The sequence below is a fragment of the Gopherus flavomarginatus genome, chromosome 11, assembly GCF_025201925.1.
Source record: "Gopherus flavomarginatus isolate rGopFla2 chromosome 11, rGopFla2.mat.asm, whole genome shotgun sequence".
NCBI classification, from domain to species: domain Eukaryota; kingdom Metazoa; phylum Chordata; order Testudines; family Testudinidae; genus Gopherus; species Gopherus flavomarginatus.
Window position 1 is genome coordinate 26,236,266 of NC_066627.1, and position 15,872 is coordinate 26,252,137.

The 15,872-nt window shown below is 47.9% G+C and overlaps 1 protein-coding gene across 2 annotated transcripts in view; it reads right to left on the minus strand.

Annotated features, from left to right (window-relative positions):
- Nucleotides 1–15,872, minus strand: part of AHCY (adenosylhomocysteinase) — a 50,852-nt gene that overhangs the window by 31,588 nt on the left and 3,392 nt on the right. For both annotated transcript variants that reach the window (XM_050917393.1, XM_050917394.1), the window contains exons 2-4: nt 12,390–12,580; nt 9,612–9,687; nt 6,179–6,331 (exon numbers count right to left, since the gene is read on the minus strand). In XM_050917393.1, the coding sequence (XP_050773350.1) occupies nt 6,179–6,331; nt 9,612–9,687; nt 12,390–12,580 (420 nt within the window). The remainder of the gene's footprint in view (nt 1–6,178; nt 6,332–9,611; nt 9,688–12,389; nt 12,581–15,872) is intronic.

Consider the following 15,872-nt stretch of genomic DNA (forward strand, 5'->3'; position numbering starts at 1 on the left):
TGCGCAAAAAAGTTCAAGACTTTGCCAAATGGCTTCAGACCCCACTTGCACGTATGATGGAACAAGAGCTCTCACACACAAGTGCCTCCAGGGATGCAACCTTACATTTATGATGTTGGAGACATTAATGCAATGACTCAGCTGTCATGACTTCACTGGAAGATCATGGAAAGAAAACATGCAAATATGGAGAACTCCTGCTTAAACACAGATTTTGGTAAGCAAGAGTGACCAGGAAAATTATGGAAGGAAGTGAGCAACAAAGAATTTACGATGCAGGGATGGGTTTCCAATGCTTTCCCCAGGGAGAAAGGACCAAACTCTGAGGAGTCCAAACAAGTCTAAATCAAGGAAGAACCTAAAACAGCGTCCACTAAACACTGAGGGGACTGGAAGACAGTAAATTTATACCACTTTATGGCTCATTTATATCAGCAAGTTTTACCAGTTTAACTTCACGTGTTCTTTTCAATCCACCAATCTTTTCAATCAGCCAAAGGGCTGCATCGACACTTGTTTTGGTTTAAACTAGACTTATTTCTAGTAAGTTTAAACAGATCAGGAATCGTGATAAGCGAAACCAAAATAAACCACTCTAACCAAAATCAGAGCATCTGCACAGCGGTTCGCACCAATTTCGCTAAACCAGTTTGGAAAATGACACAAGTTAAACTGGTGTATGCAGAGGCCTTGGACTCGCCCAGGTTCAAATTCAGAGATGATGCACAAGTTAGATCCCCTGGCATCAAACTAGACCCACCTACAGCTGAAGTGGAATGAGTAACTCCCGCTCTTTCTATGGATTTCTGGCTGATGTACACCTTGTCTGAAAGATGCCATCTCACTTCATATCTACACCAACGCCAGGTATGAGGTCCTTACACCTTAATCCTAGCATTTCTGTTCCCACACTAGCAAGGCTATCAGAATCCTGGCTTCTTTCTGTGCTACCCTTATCCTTTCATGTTCCCAGGGACACTTTGATTTAATTGTGGTGTCAGGGAGTTGAAGCATCTGGTGCAGCCTGGAGAGAAAATGGATGGGGTGCCACCTAGTGGCTGAGCTTCTGCAGAAACTCTCTACATCAGTGTTTTTCAAAGTACGGGTCACAACCCAGAACTGGGTCATGGAATGTCAGGCACTGGGTCACCTCGCGGATTCAAATTCTAACATTGCCACGCATCTGCTCTAAAGGGCTGTGCAGCAGGGATCTGGAGAGGAGAGAGATAGGGGGCAGGCAGGAACTGGGGAGGGGAGTAAGTTAGGGTTTGCAGAGCTGCTGCGGGCTTCTCCCTCAGCCTCGGTGCTTGCTGCTGCCAGGTGGTGAGAGAGAAAGGCCCCTCCCCTAGACCTAGCTGCTGCCAGCGGGGAGAAGGCTGGGGGGAGTCCTCTGGCCCCAGCCCTGGGGCAGCCTGCCTGCACCCCAAACTCCTCATCCCTGGTCCCAACCCATAGCCTGCACCCCCAGTTAGAGCCCTCCCCCCCGCCCACATTCCAACCCTCTGCCCCAGCCCTGAGCCCTCTCCTGCATCCTGAACGCCTCATCCCCGCCCCTACTCCCACATCCCAACCCTCTGCCCCCAACCCTAAGCCCCCTCCTGCACCCTGAACCCCTCATCCCCAGCTCCACCCTAGAGCCCTCACCCCTGCACCCCACCCCCTGCCCTACCCTGGGCCACCTCGCACACTCCTTACCATAGGCTTACTACAGCTAGTGTCTAATGTCAGTTATGTAAAGTGGTTTAAGCTAGAATGTATTGCAATATTATGATTTTATGAAAACTCCAGTCAAAAGATATAATTATGTTGGGTCACAGGCATCAATAATTTTCTTCAACTGGGTCACGAGGAAATACGTTTGAAAACCACTGCTCTGCATAGCCGTACAGAAGGGCTAGGACTGAAGCTAGAGGATAACCTGTGCACAGCCCTAAATGCTGCAGCTCTGGCCAGTTTCCTACAAAAAGCTGTTGGAGTTTGCTCTCAAGTTCAGGTGGGACCTTTTCCCTCTTTGCAGGATGATTTAGACCCAGTGTATTAATTACTGCACATTTTAATCAACGTGCCCATCACCGTGTTCTCTATATTAATGTGGCCTCTAGGTATGTATTGTCTCCATCTCCGCTAGTACATTCTGAGACCCAAAGAGCAGCTGCAGCAGACTTACAGGTTACATCTTTTAGTAAGGCTGGTATTTCTAACTTTCACAAGTTTCCCAGTCATCTGTAACCTCCTATCCAATTCTTAATGTACCAAGTACCTCTGTTACACTACTCAGTAGGCTCCTTCTCCCAGCAAAGATCTGCCCCCCTCTCCAGACGGCAACATATTTACACCTGAGCTAAACGACATGGAAGCCCTGCATTAAGGTTAAGACTTACTGCCCACCTCTCCAGGGGTTAACTGAGCTCTTACACAACTGACTAAACATAGAAGAGATAACAGGCTTCCCTCACAACATTGTCATAAAAATGCAATTTAAACTCAAAAAACATCTTCCTGAGTGCTTAAGGTTGGAAGGGCTTGACTGTTTCCCCTTTTGTATATTTCTTCACCAGGGCATATGTCTCTCTCCTTTCAGAACAGCCACCCGGCCCTCCAAGGAGGCATCACAACGCCATCCTTCCTTGAATTGCTTCATGAAGTTTATTCCTTCTCATGTTGTTCTGTTACTTGTCGGGTTTTACTCATTCCATTTTAAGGGTAGATTAAATTGTTTAGATTAACATTCAGATAGTGGCTTGAAGGCCATGTTGACCTCTAACTGCACCACTGATGAGTGCAAGCAAATTACCTGCAGGGAGATTCTCTGGGAATGCCTATTTGTCTCTGACAGCAAATGCTGCAGCACTAAGCCTGCTAAAACTTGTTATTGACGAGCGAGAGAGTCTCCTCTCCAGCTGCTGGTGACCCCAGGCCATCAGGTCTGAACTGTGTGTTCTGTGCTTAGATTGCTTTTAATTAAGCCAGGAGAGGACAATCCTCTCTTGGAATTCAGTTTAAGGCTTCCAGCACTAGGAAGAGTTCTGCCCATCCCCAGCCTACCCTTATGAGCAGCAGTCACTTGATGATACCCTTAACGTCAGTGGCCATCACTTTGGACAACAGATGTCGGTTAAACACTCGCACCTTCCCCTTTCCCGGGGAGAAGAACAAGACGTAGGCCCTAGCAGATAGCAGCGCCAAAGGGGGCATGTCACATCATGTCCCTTCTCTTCCTCAAAAGAAGATCAGCCCTCACAATAACGCACACGAGCTACAGGACCCATCTGCAGGAGGCAGAAGTGCTCTGCTGATGAATGGGAGGGAACTATCCCCCAAAAAGCAAGAGTACCCTACAAAGAGATTGCACCCATGCTTCTTCCATAAGTCCAGGTGCCCTTTTGACCCTTTCATTTCTCCAAGTCACCCAGACTTATTTACACTTGGGCTTTTGTTCTCTGCCTGATTCATTCTCTTCCCCAGGTCAGAACGGCATTGTTTGCACTGAGACATGGCACTACCTCTGTAGTTCTTTTAGCCAACTCCTCCACCTCTTTCTGTGGCTCCCCAGGTGAAGTAGTCATGACTGGCCTCCAACACTCTCCTTTCATCCTTGGAGGCTGGCACAGATATCTACATCAAGGAAAGAAGGGGCTTACATAGCCGATCATAGGATCGGCCAGACCAGACCATACTACTGGCCCATCTACTCCAGTATTGGATCTCTCATGGCAGCCAGCACCAGATGATTCAGAGGAAGGTGCAAGAAATCCCATAGTAAAAGGACCTCCCAGTGGGGGAAGTTTCTTGCTAAACATCTTCAGTTTGCAAGTGGCTTAAGCTCTGAGGGCAGATGCATCAGAGCTACCTCGGCCTCAGCCCTTAGAAGACAAGTCTGGCAGGAGGACATAGGGCTACAATATGAGTCTTGCTCCTTCTTAGAGTCCCTGCATGTGGAAATGATTTATCTGGAAGCAATGAATCACGTTAAAAATCCTGGCATTGCCCTTCATGTCAGACATGGCACAGAAGTACCGATGCATGACCTGTACAGGCAGTGCCTTGCTCTGTCTTGTGGAGACCTCAAAACAGCAGCACAAGCCCCTGTGATCACAAGCCTCTGTTTTCATGATTTGGGGGGGAGAGGGGGAGGAAGGGGACATTTCATGCAGCTCCCACTGAATGTCCTACAGCAGTAAAGAGGTTAAGTGCAGATTTCTGTTCTGGGAAGTGAGTTCAAGGCACCTAATGCTGAGTCAATGTACATCTTCCAGGAAAGCTCTCCTACTGTTTAGTCCAATGCTCCCTGGAAGCACAATGGCCACAGACCAACCCCATTAGAGTTTCCACAGAGACCAATCTTTGGTTAGTGAGCACTGACCTGCTACCAGGAGCAGAGCTGATACAGCGGGTTACTGCAGAAGTCTCACCTCTGAGGACCATGACAAAGGGAAATGAATTGAATGGTCTCAGTTTCGTCCCCAAGGAACACAAACCAAAGGCACCAGAGCATTTGGCACAATGGGCAGGTTTCTAAGAGGCAGAGGATGGAACGGCAGCAGAACTGTCGGAGGGGCTCTCTGGATTGAGATAGCACCGGGTGTTGCAGGTACAGAGTAGCTGTGTTTGCATAACTGCAGAGAAGACGCTGACATTTTACTTCCATGGTGCAGTGTTGCCAGCCTGTCATTTCGATGAGCACTAAATTCACTGGTCAGATAAGCCTCGTTCGGTGGTTATGAGTCATTAGCTACCCCCTGCATTAGCACCACCCATGCTAATCTATCATTTCTATGGCATTAACGCGATGAACTGCTCTGTCAGTTTGATTCTTTACTACATGATCTCGATCACTATGGAGTCCACCAGTCCTTTTGACTACTAACATTAATAGGGTAAGAGCCTGTCCCCTGTACATTACATCTTGCAGAAAACTGATTTCAGCATCTTTCTCTGAAGAAAAGCTGCAGGTGGTCACGGCTTCATCCAGTGACCCCAAACAGAGGAAGCAGAGACAATGTATTAAGGTAAAAAAAAAAAAAGCCCACAACTGCAGGCAGCAACTGCTAGATATAGGGGGGAAGGGGAGGGTGCCTGAACAGCAGACTATGCGATGGGAGGTACTCCCCATGCTGGTTCAGAGAGGGCGGAATTCGGCCAGCTGGGCCCAGTCAGCCGATTAAGCAGCAAATGAGGGTGATATAAGCTGTGTGGAGGGAGCTTATTAGGAGGTATCTCACCCGTGAAGGAAGAAGAGGGGCCCTGTATAAAGCCCAGGAGCTCAGAGCAGAAAGGGGCTGGAAAAGTCTGCAGTCACTCCCTGGGAGAAGAGAGGAGTGTCTGGAGGTTGTAAAGATTGTCACTCCCAAGGAGGGAGCTAAGAGGCTGGCAAACCTGGGCAGGGAGTGCTACATGGTAAAGAAAGGTCTCAGGGAAAAGCAGTAAAGTCTAGAAGGGAGCAGACCCTAGCTCTCAACTAGAGGGTCCCTGAGCCAGAACCTGGAGTAGAGAGTGGGCCTAGGCTCCCCTGCCAGTCAATGAGGACATGGCACCATGGGGCAGAGAGGGGGAAGACTGCCTAGGACCGAGGAATTGGCAATGAAGCAGTGAATGGGAACACTGCTCAAGATTGCTGAAGATGACTGATACCCAGGAATGGGAAAACACGTATAATGACCTGCCTCTTTGTGACCTGGCTGGAGGGCCAAGTCACAAAGAGGCAGCAGCAGCGAGAGAGGGGCTGCAGCCAGACTGAGAAGGATGCAGAGATGGTGTGCAACCATGGGAAGGGACATCGACCTGGCAAAGCCAATTCCCAGAACGGCTAGAAGGGGGCACCACACTGCTGCTGAGTTGAGCACCCTGTCACAAGCTAGAGGTCAGCACCACCGAAAGCTCCTATGACAGGTACCCATGTCATTTCCCACTCCCAGTGATAGGGGCACAGGGAAAGGGGGGACAATACAGAGCAGAGCTGAAAACAGAAATGTGTGTCAATAAGAGGCTAAAGTCCTGAATAACCTTTAAACAATTTAACAGGCTACATCAGAGCCTATTGGCACATATCTGTCCTGCCCAACTTGGAGCCACAGATTCCCACTGAAATGGAAACAGTCTTATTGTCTGGATGGTGTAGCGTCAAATGTGAAAGTTTTTCTCCTTTACAACATCTAATCATAACACAGGGCATAGTTACCTTTCAGGAGTTGTGGGTGTTTGGTATGTACCAGGTTGGTGAGGTCCCCACCATCATCTAAAATCATGTTCAACGGCTGCCCATCCTTGAAATAGAGGGTCTGCTCGATGCACCACAAGTATTCCTCGTCGGTCTCCCCTTTCCAGGCAAACACTACACCGCAATAAACAGAAAGCGTAATTAGTCGGGTCTCTTTCACAAGCATGTGTGTCCATACTAGAGTGTATAAATCAGATCTCCATCAGCAGCACTCAATACCAGAGCCAAATGGTACAGGTTGCCCTAGTAGTCAAGAGCAATCCAGTCTGGAGGCAGTGATAAGAAATTACTGTGTTTGCAGCTGAAAATGGAAGCATCTCTTAGAGCGAGCAGGATAGAACTAGCTTTGCCTCAGGTTCCAGGACACAAAATTACGGGACCTTGGCCAGAGCTTGCCAGACACTACTTAGCAAAAGCAAATATGACAGAAAAACAAAGCTGTACAGACACTCAACCATTCCCCATCTTCTCCCGATTTCAGAGCCACTAACAGCTCCCGCTCCTTCCTAGGCATTTGTGCACTTGGCCTCATACCTCACTAAGCACCCCAGGCATTCAACTATTGAAGATGCGCATCCAGTAATGTTTACGTCTCCTGTCACAGGACATGTAATACATTGCAAACTCATGTGCTCTTCTTTGTTCAGTACAGGCAGGCAAGTCCATCTCGCTACCTCTCCTTCCGCAGATGCACTCAGCGAAGCCACACGTGAGGTGCCATATCTCTATACACCTTGGGGTCAGGGAGGTTCAATATGCAAAGCACAAGCTAGAAAACCCAAAGAGGGACTTGAACCCACAAAGAAAATTCAAGGTGGAAGCCAAGCAGTGAGGCTAGCACCCCATCCTTAAATCGCTCTCTGGCAACGGGATTCAACTTCCTGAGATGAAACTGGAGGAGGAGGGGCCATTTCAACTTTGGAGACTCTGACCATGGCATGAGTGACATTATATGCCAGAAAACCAGACCATGCCTCCTGATTGGTGTGCCTCCTGTCTGAATTCCTTGGCATACAAGGACAGGACAAATTAAAGAGAAGGACTAGACAGTTTTAAATTGCCACAAACAAACAAAAAAACCTATCTGAGAAGCCTGACCCCAAATGGCCCATGGGAGTTTCATGGTAACAGGCATTACAGCAGGAATGAAAGAATCCCTTCACAAAGGGAGGTAGAAAATGGATTTGGCCATTATTACAGCCTGGTCTCATGCCACGGAACTACTGGCACACATAGCCATGAGATTGTACAATTTTTGGCTGACAACTAACTCCAGAATTCTGTGACTTCCCTGTCACACACAAGATGCCACTATTACAAAAAACACAGTGTTAGAGAAGGACAGTCAAACTGCTTTTGTTTAGTTCACTTCTCAGGCCTGGTCTCCACTACAGACCTGTATCGGCATAACTATGTCGCTCAGGGGTGTGAAAAATCCACATTCCCGAGCGATGTAGTTATACTAACCTAACTCCTTGTGTAGACAGCACTATGTCAGTGGGAGAGCTTCTCGGAGACGTGGATTAACTACACCAATGGAAGTGCTCTCTCCCATCAGCTTAGTCTCTTCATTGAAAGCACTTCAGTGGCGGTGCAGCTGTGCCAACGCAGTGTTTTAAGAGTAGACTCGCCCTCGTTGGGGGATTTAAATCTGGCCCTTAAACATCATTTCCCCTGGGGACAAAGCAACCATAAGGGCAGATGATCAAACGTTCCCTGCAAGTTTTCAGCAAACCTTTGCTGCAAGGTGCCAACATATTCAGAGGATCTGAGAGACTTTATAAAAGTGAATATCACCCCCACTTTAGAGATAGGAAATAGGCACAGGGCGCTTACGCGACTTGTCTTACATGCTGCAGCAAGTCATTGGTGGAGCTGGGAAGAGAACCCAGTAATCCTGCTTCCCATCTCTGCTCTAGCCACTAGAAAATGCTGCTCTGTTTGATCAACAGCACTGGCTGCATTGCCCTTTTCATCACCACCACAGTCTGTGTGAAGAACTGCTGATAAATCACATTTCTGAAAAACACTGAACCGAAACGATTCTGCTTATATGGCACTTTCTCTTCTAATATTTTACTGCTAAAGGCAGTTGCATAAGTATAGGCTCCACGTTCCTCAAGAGCTCAGGTCCTGTTGCTTCTCCTCCTTAGCAAAGCCTTCATCAGCTGTCTGTGAGACACAGTCACTTCAACAAGAACCTACTGTGACCTCAACCAATTAGGTTCGCAGGTAGGAAATAAGCATCAGGAATGGATGAATATTTAATGAGTGTCTTTCTAGTGTCATTGCTGGAGAAGAAACAGAGGCAGCCACTCCCAACAGATCATTCATTCAGTTTCCCACTAGACACCTGCACTAGGGTGGAGGACAATCCAACAGGCCAGGGATGGGAAATAATTTTTGCAGGGGGGCCACTCCGCTAATTTTGGTAAGTCGTCACAGGCCACACATTTCTATTTTATTAATGGAAGGGGTGCGAAACGCCTGAGATTGTAGCATCAACCGCTGCTCTTCCACAAAAGAAGAAAAGTTACTTAAAGCAGGGACAACTCCAAAGCCTGATAAGCCTTGGTCACACTAAGGTGTCTTCGTGTTTATATTGATACCAGAACTTTCAGCTTCTATCACCTTCCAACCTACAGCAGCATCAAAACAGCAGAGTTTAGCTGCTAAAGAGCTTCGGGGATGGTAGTCTACAACATTGCAGGCATAGCTTTGGGCTCAACACATCTCAAATGCTGCCACTGCAGCCAACCGGAAAGACCACTTCATTGAATATTTTGGGGCCAGCGTGTTCCCTTTAGCCAGTTAGCCCTGGGTCTGCTGTAAAGCCCCAGACACCCCACTCCATAAACAGCATATGCAGTCTTCATTTTTATCATCTCTGACAGTTTAATCACCTTAGGGTTTGTCTACACTGCAGCTGGGAGTGATCCTCCCAACCCGGATAGACAGGCTCACCTGAGCGCTGCTTGAGCTAGCACTAGTGTGTGGATGTTGCAGCTCTGGGTGGGCTTCAAAGCCTGACCTGCTGTCTGAGCCACAACGTTCATGCTGCTATTTTTAGTGCACTCGATTCAGCTGAGCTATCAGAGGTCGTCTACCCAAGCTTGCTCTCAGCTGCGGTATAGACAGCCTTAGTGAACAGAATTAAGAAAGCTGGTAACCTAGATCCTTGAGCTTGTATTGCAGAATCAGTCATTCTCAAGGTACATGGATTGCTGTCAGACAACCCAGCTTAGATTAAACTCCCTGTGGTGTAACAGACACTGCTTCAGAGGGTTATTTCTATCCTGGAATTTATTTTTAGAGCTTGATTTGCACATACTTTGATTAGCTAAAACAGGCAGCCTAATCTACTTAGAGTCAAATGAGACCACAGAGGGCTTACCAGGAATACCGGCTTTAGCAATGGCAGCAGCAGCATGGTCCTGAGTGGAGAAAATGTTGCAGCTTGACCACTGTACCTGGAACATAACCCAAGAGTAGTTTTACTTGTTGAGCAAACTCCCTAAACAACAGGCAAAATAAAAGCAGTCTTTGTTCTAGTTCTAGGCGCTAAATGAAGAGGAGCTAGGAGCAGGGAAGAGAGTAAATCAGCCCAAATTCCTGCCTCATTCAGAACATCTGCAGAGGTTACTGGAGAGACAAGGCAACTAACTAGGACCACTAAAAAAAAATCACTCAGGGTAGAAGAACCAGGCTGTTTTAATGTAGGTTCCTTTTCTCAGTGATCAAAACCCACAATGCATCACATGATCAAACCCTATTACATGTAAGAGATTCCGTTGGACACACATTCCACTGCATATACTAAGTTTAGACAGGGCCCTACCAAATTCACAGAGGTGAAAAATGTGTCACGGACATCGAATCTGGCCTTCCCCATGAAATCTTAACTTTTGTGTAATTTTACCCTATACTATGCCACAGGGTGAAAGTATACAGAAGTACAGTGTTTCTCAAACTGGGGGTCCTCACCCAAAAGGGATTGCAAGGCTACTGAACGTGGGAGAGGGGGAGGGAGGGTCATGATATTGCCACCCTTACTTCTGCACGGCCTTCAAAGCTGGGCAGCTGGAGAGTGGCAGCTGCTGGCTGGACGCCCAGCTCTTGGAAGGCACTGCCACCACCAACAGCAATGCAGAAGTACGGGTGGCATGGTATGGTGTATTGCCACCCTTACTTCTGTGTTGCTGCTGGTGGCGGTGCTGTTTTCAGAGCTGCATGTCCAGACAGCTGCTCTCCAGCCACTCAGCTATGAAGGCAGCGCAGAAGCAAGGGTAGCAATACTACGACCCCCGCTCTTTGGTCGAGACTCCCAGTTTGAGAAATGCTGATGAAAGGGCTTTACATGTTATATTTTGCTGTTTTTAAATACATATTCTCGCTTTGTTACTACACTGTGAAATTGAAGATTTAAATATCTGAAACCATGAAATTCAAGTTTTTAAAAAATTCTATGACCAGGAAATTTACAAAAATGGACCGTGAGCTTGGGAGGGACCTAGTTACAGATGTTCACAGAATGCAGACTAGAGCAGGGTACTAAAAGTTTAGGTAAAGTACAAAGTGGATACATCTGGAATAGATTTTCAAGGAGCGCCTGTTGTGTTGAGCACAAAACAAGGCAGATGCAGAAACTTGGAATAGCCAGAAATGCAGCTGAAATGCCATGTGCAGCTGAAGAGTTTAAAATGTTGCTCACCCAGCTCTTCTCTGTGCTTTTCCTGCTGGCCTAATTGCTTTCCACACACAAATCTCGTAACTAGGTTCAGGCACCTAGAAGTGTACCATAACGTAGCAGGGTTGCACTGAACAGTGTGTGTGTGTGCTTATTTTAATGCGCCAACCTATTCTAGAATCTCTTTTGCATAATGGAGACAGAAGCTATTGCTGAAAGGGCTGTTTGCTTGTATTCTTATTGCCCTCCCTAACAAGCACAGTGGTGGGTTTCTGCATGCTTATTCAAACTAATTAGCTCATTAAGGGTAGCAATCCTTCAATTCTTACATAGGTAGTCCCATTAAAGTCACTGGAATGACCCATGCAACTAAAGGCTGCAGTATCAACCCTTAAGTGTCTCCATATTTGTGCCTACACAGCAGCTATCTGCCCCTGAACACGAGCACTCAGATGCACATGTGTAGATGGTATGTATGCACCACTTTTATGCACGTAATTGGAAGCATCTTGGAAAATATGGCTCATTTTCTTTCATCAAAGAGTCAGTTCACCCAGCCTCCTCCTCAGTGCTTTTCTCTGAACTCACTCCAAATTTGTCAACATCTTCCTGGTACTGAGGGACCCACAACCCATGCATGATATTCCAGGTGTCTCCAGTGGCTATGTTAACACTTGGAGAAAAACTCTTATAAATAGTCTGCAGGTCACCTTACAATTATGCACCCTTTGCAACCTGGGAAAAAAAAAAAATCACAACACAGTTCTCTGTTGGAGGTATTTGTATGGTCCCTGTTACCATGGCATCAGCTGCTCAGAATCGAGAACGTATGTTCAACACCCCATTGATGGAAGGCGAAGTGCTCTGATCTCCATTTTACAGATGGGGAAACTGAAGCACGCAGAAACCAAGTGACCTGCTCAAGGTCAAACACGGAATTCAACCTAGGCTTCCAGAATCCCAACCTAGCAGTGTAAACACTGGATTCTCCTTTCCTCCCCAACACTGTTGTGCCCAGTTTGAAAGCCAGAGGCTGCACTCAGATGGATTCAGAAACTTGTTTTGCCCATCTTCAAGCAACATGGACTAGTTTTTAATGCACTGCTTTGGAGGCAGCCACTTGAGGTTCTGATAACAGTGCTGGGTGTCGTGGCTCAGGACCCGGATCTGACAGCAGCCTTTGGCCTCACTCTCCATGGTGGGGACATGACTGCTCTTATACCAGAATGGGTTACTGCGACCACGAGCACCTCCACCTGGCTAATATGGGCACTGGCACTAGGATTCTAGAGGAGAAAGGCAATGCTTCTGAAGGGAAACAGAAGATTCACTTCATCTGTTTGCAAATAGCAGCATAGTCTCCTCAGAAGGGACTGCAGCTGTTTGCTAAGATTCCCTGGGGTATTTACATAAAACAAAACCAATATTCATGCCACCATGTTACCTAAAGGCACACTGAAGAGGAAACCAGAGATATTACTTTACCTCAGCACCCAGAGCCACCAGAGTATCTATCAGAACTGCGGTCTGCACAGTCATGTGAAGGCAGCCTGCGATACGCGCTCCTTTCAGTGGCTTCGATGCTGCGTACATCTCCCGCATCTTCATCAGCCCTGGCATCTCATTCTCCGCGATCTCGATGGCCCTGCGACCCCATTCTGCTAGGCTGATGTCAGCTGCAACAGAGGGATGACAGGTGGTTGCGTTGTGGCTCGAATGCATGAAGCCACAGTATCCACTCACTTGCAGGTTGGCATTGGCTGAAACTGCTATGGAGCCATCAAGCGGGACATGAAGTAGCAGCTGAGAGAGAGGAGGCCCAGCCCCCCCTTCAGCTCCTCAAGTCTTTTCATAGTGTTGTGTAGGTCTTTATGCAATTAAGCCTCTTCAGCGAAGTTTTAGAACCCCCACTTTCAAATGTACCTAAAGCCAAGCACTTAAGGCCCTTATCTATGCATGTAAATTAGAAGCAACAATTTTCAATATTACCAACCCTTTTCACTTACAAGCTTGCCTGTAAGCACTTGCATTCACAAATTTCAGCCTACGTATCTAGAACTGCGTGCACATATTTATTTTCAGAGCATAAAGATGTGTGTGTGTAAGAATACTTCATGCACTGAACCCAAACGAGTTGAAAAGGGCCCAGTTCCGCATCCCTGACGGCTGTTATGAACAACTTCCCCATTCAAGAAAAATAATAAGAAGATCAAGCCTAGGCAGGATTACTAGACCCTTTGAATCAAAGGGATCATTTTCCAAGTCCTACAACAACAGCAAAATGAGTAATTTACTCAACTGTGCAAAGGAATTTTATACTAGAGAGAACTCATAGAAGTTGAGACCATGAGTTCTTCTGCCCTAAGTCCATGGGGTAGAGAACAGAGCTCAAACAACAAAGCTCTGGTGCCAATCTTGCCTATGGAGGCAATTCTCGCCATAACAAATCACTTCAATGTGTTATTCCTATGTGCTTTGCATTGTTGGTCTATACAGAGTATCGCCTGCCACCTTGTTATCCAGTTACCTGGCTTTGTCAGGCTCTCAAGGAGCTCTTCACAACACTCCTTAGTTTCAAGTCTTGATTAACTTAAAGAATTTTGTGTCATCAGCAAATTGCCACTTCTCTTCCTCCTTCGGTTAGTTAATATACAGATTCCTAGATTAAGGTCAGAAGGGACCATCGTGATCACCTAATCCAGAAGTTCTCTCAACAAATTTTTTGATGGCCTCAGTGTCCAAACTTAACTTTGTTTTTCCTAAATAAATATGCACATATACACATCCAAATAATTGTAATTTATTTATGTAGGGTAGGGTTTTTTTGCAGATTCAATAATAAAAATAATGCTGTGAAAAGTGATATTTGTTTGTTAATGTCACTTTTCACAGCACACTTAGTAGCAAGCTGGGAGGCTGTGATAAGTGATACAGTACTTGTCACAGCCTCCCAGCTAGTTACTAAGCGTGCTGTGAAAAGTAATACTTTCATGTTCCTTAGTATCATTTTTCTCAGCAAGCCCCAGGACAAATTAAGCCCGGGGGGGGGGGGGTGGAGAGCGCAGGAGGCAGCAGTGGCCTGGGGTGATGGATATGGGGCTTTGGGGAGGCAGTAGGGGCCAGCGCCTGCTACCGCATGGCTGGTGTCAGGGGGCCACATGGCTGGAGCCGGGGATCAAAGCCTGCTACAGCGTTCTCAGAGCCCCAGGCCAGAGTCGGGCAGCTGGGGCCAGAAGTCAGCACCGGAGGCCAGCTCCTGCCACTGGAGCTTGGTATTGGAGCCACATGAGGGGGGGAGGGATAGCTCAGTGGTTTGAGCATTGGCCTGCTAAACCCAGGGTTGTGAGTTCAATCCTTGAGGGGGCCATTTGGGGAACTGGGGTAAAAATCTGGGGATTGGTCCTGCTTTGAGCAGGGGGTTGGACTAGATGACCTTCTGAGGTTCCTTCCAATCCTATGATTCTATGATCTAGTCCAGTTCCTTGCACTTATGGCAAGATTAAGTATTATCTAGATCAGTGGTCTCCAACCTTTTTATGCCCAAGATCACTTTTTGACCCTAAGGGCAATCCAGGATCTATGCCGCCACTTCCCCGAGGCCCCACTGCTTCCCCAAAGCCCCGCCCCAATCACTCCATCCCCTCCAACACTCGCTCTCTCCCACCTTCACTCACTTTCACCAGGCTGAAGTAGGGGGTTGGGGTTCAGGAGGGGGTGCTGGCTCCTGGCTGGGGCCAAGGGGCTCGCAGTGTGGGAAGGGGCTCTGAGCTGAGTGTGGGACAGGGGGTTGGGGTGCAGGAGGGTGTGACGGGTGCAAGCTCTAGGTGGGAGTTTGGGTGCAGGAGGGGGCTCTGGGCTGGGCCAGAGTGTTGGGGTGCAGGGGGGGTTCAGGGTGCTGGCTCTGGGAGGGGGGTCAGGGCTGGGGCAGGGGTTACAGTGCAGAAGGGAGTATGGGGTGTTGGCTCCGGGAGGGAGCTCTGGGCTGGGGCAGGGGTTTCAGTGCAGGAGGGAGTACAGAGTGCTGCTTCTGGGAGGAGGGTCAGGGCTGGGACTTCAGGTACAAAAGAGGGTTCAAGGTGCAGAAGGGGAAATGGGGGGCACATGGCTCCACACACTGCCCCTCTCCGCAAGCACTGCCTCCGCAGTTCTCCCTACCAATGGGAGCTGCGGGGGCGATGCTTCCAGGCAGGAGCAACGCGTGGAGGGAGACCCTTGCCCCTCCACCCCGGGACCGTGCTGGCTGCTTCTGGGAGTGGCATGGGGCCAGGGTAGGCGGGGAGTCTGCCTTAGTGGCAGCCACACAGGACCACTGGAGATCACGATCGACTGGGAGAGACCCAGTCTAATCCACTCTGAAAAATCTCCAATGATGGAGATTCTACAACCTCTCTGGGGCACTTTATTCCAGTGCTTAACCACCCTGACAGTTAGGAAGCTTTTCCTAATGTCCAACCTAAACCTCTCTTGCTGCAATTTAAGTCAATTGCTTCTTGTCATGTCCTCAGAGGTTAAGGAGAACAATTTTTCTCCCTCCTCATTGTAACAATCTTATGTATTGTGACAAACCCAGACCAGTGGGGTACAGAAGCCTGGTAGAGGGCAAATATACTGGTCACTGGATGAGTAGTTTTCTGTTCCCTGAGTGACCAGAGCAGGGGCTGCACTAGAGTAACCAGGAACCTGCTAGAACCAATTAAGGCAGACAGGCTGATTAGAACACCTGCAGCCAATCAAGGCAGGCTAATCAGGGCACCTGGGTTTAAAAAGGAGCTCACTCCAGTCAGATGAAGAAGAGCGGAAGTGTGTGTGAGGAGCTGAGAGTGAGAGGGTGTGCTGCTGGAGGACTAAGGAGTACAAGTGTTATCAGACACCAGGAGGAAAGTCCTGTGGTGAGGAGAAAGGTGTTTGAGGGAGGCCATAGGGAAGTAGCCCAGGGAGTTGTAGCTGTCATGCAGCTGTTACAGGAGG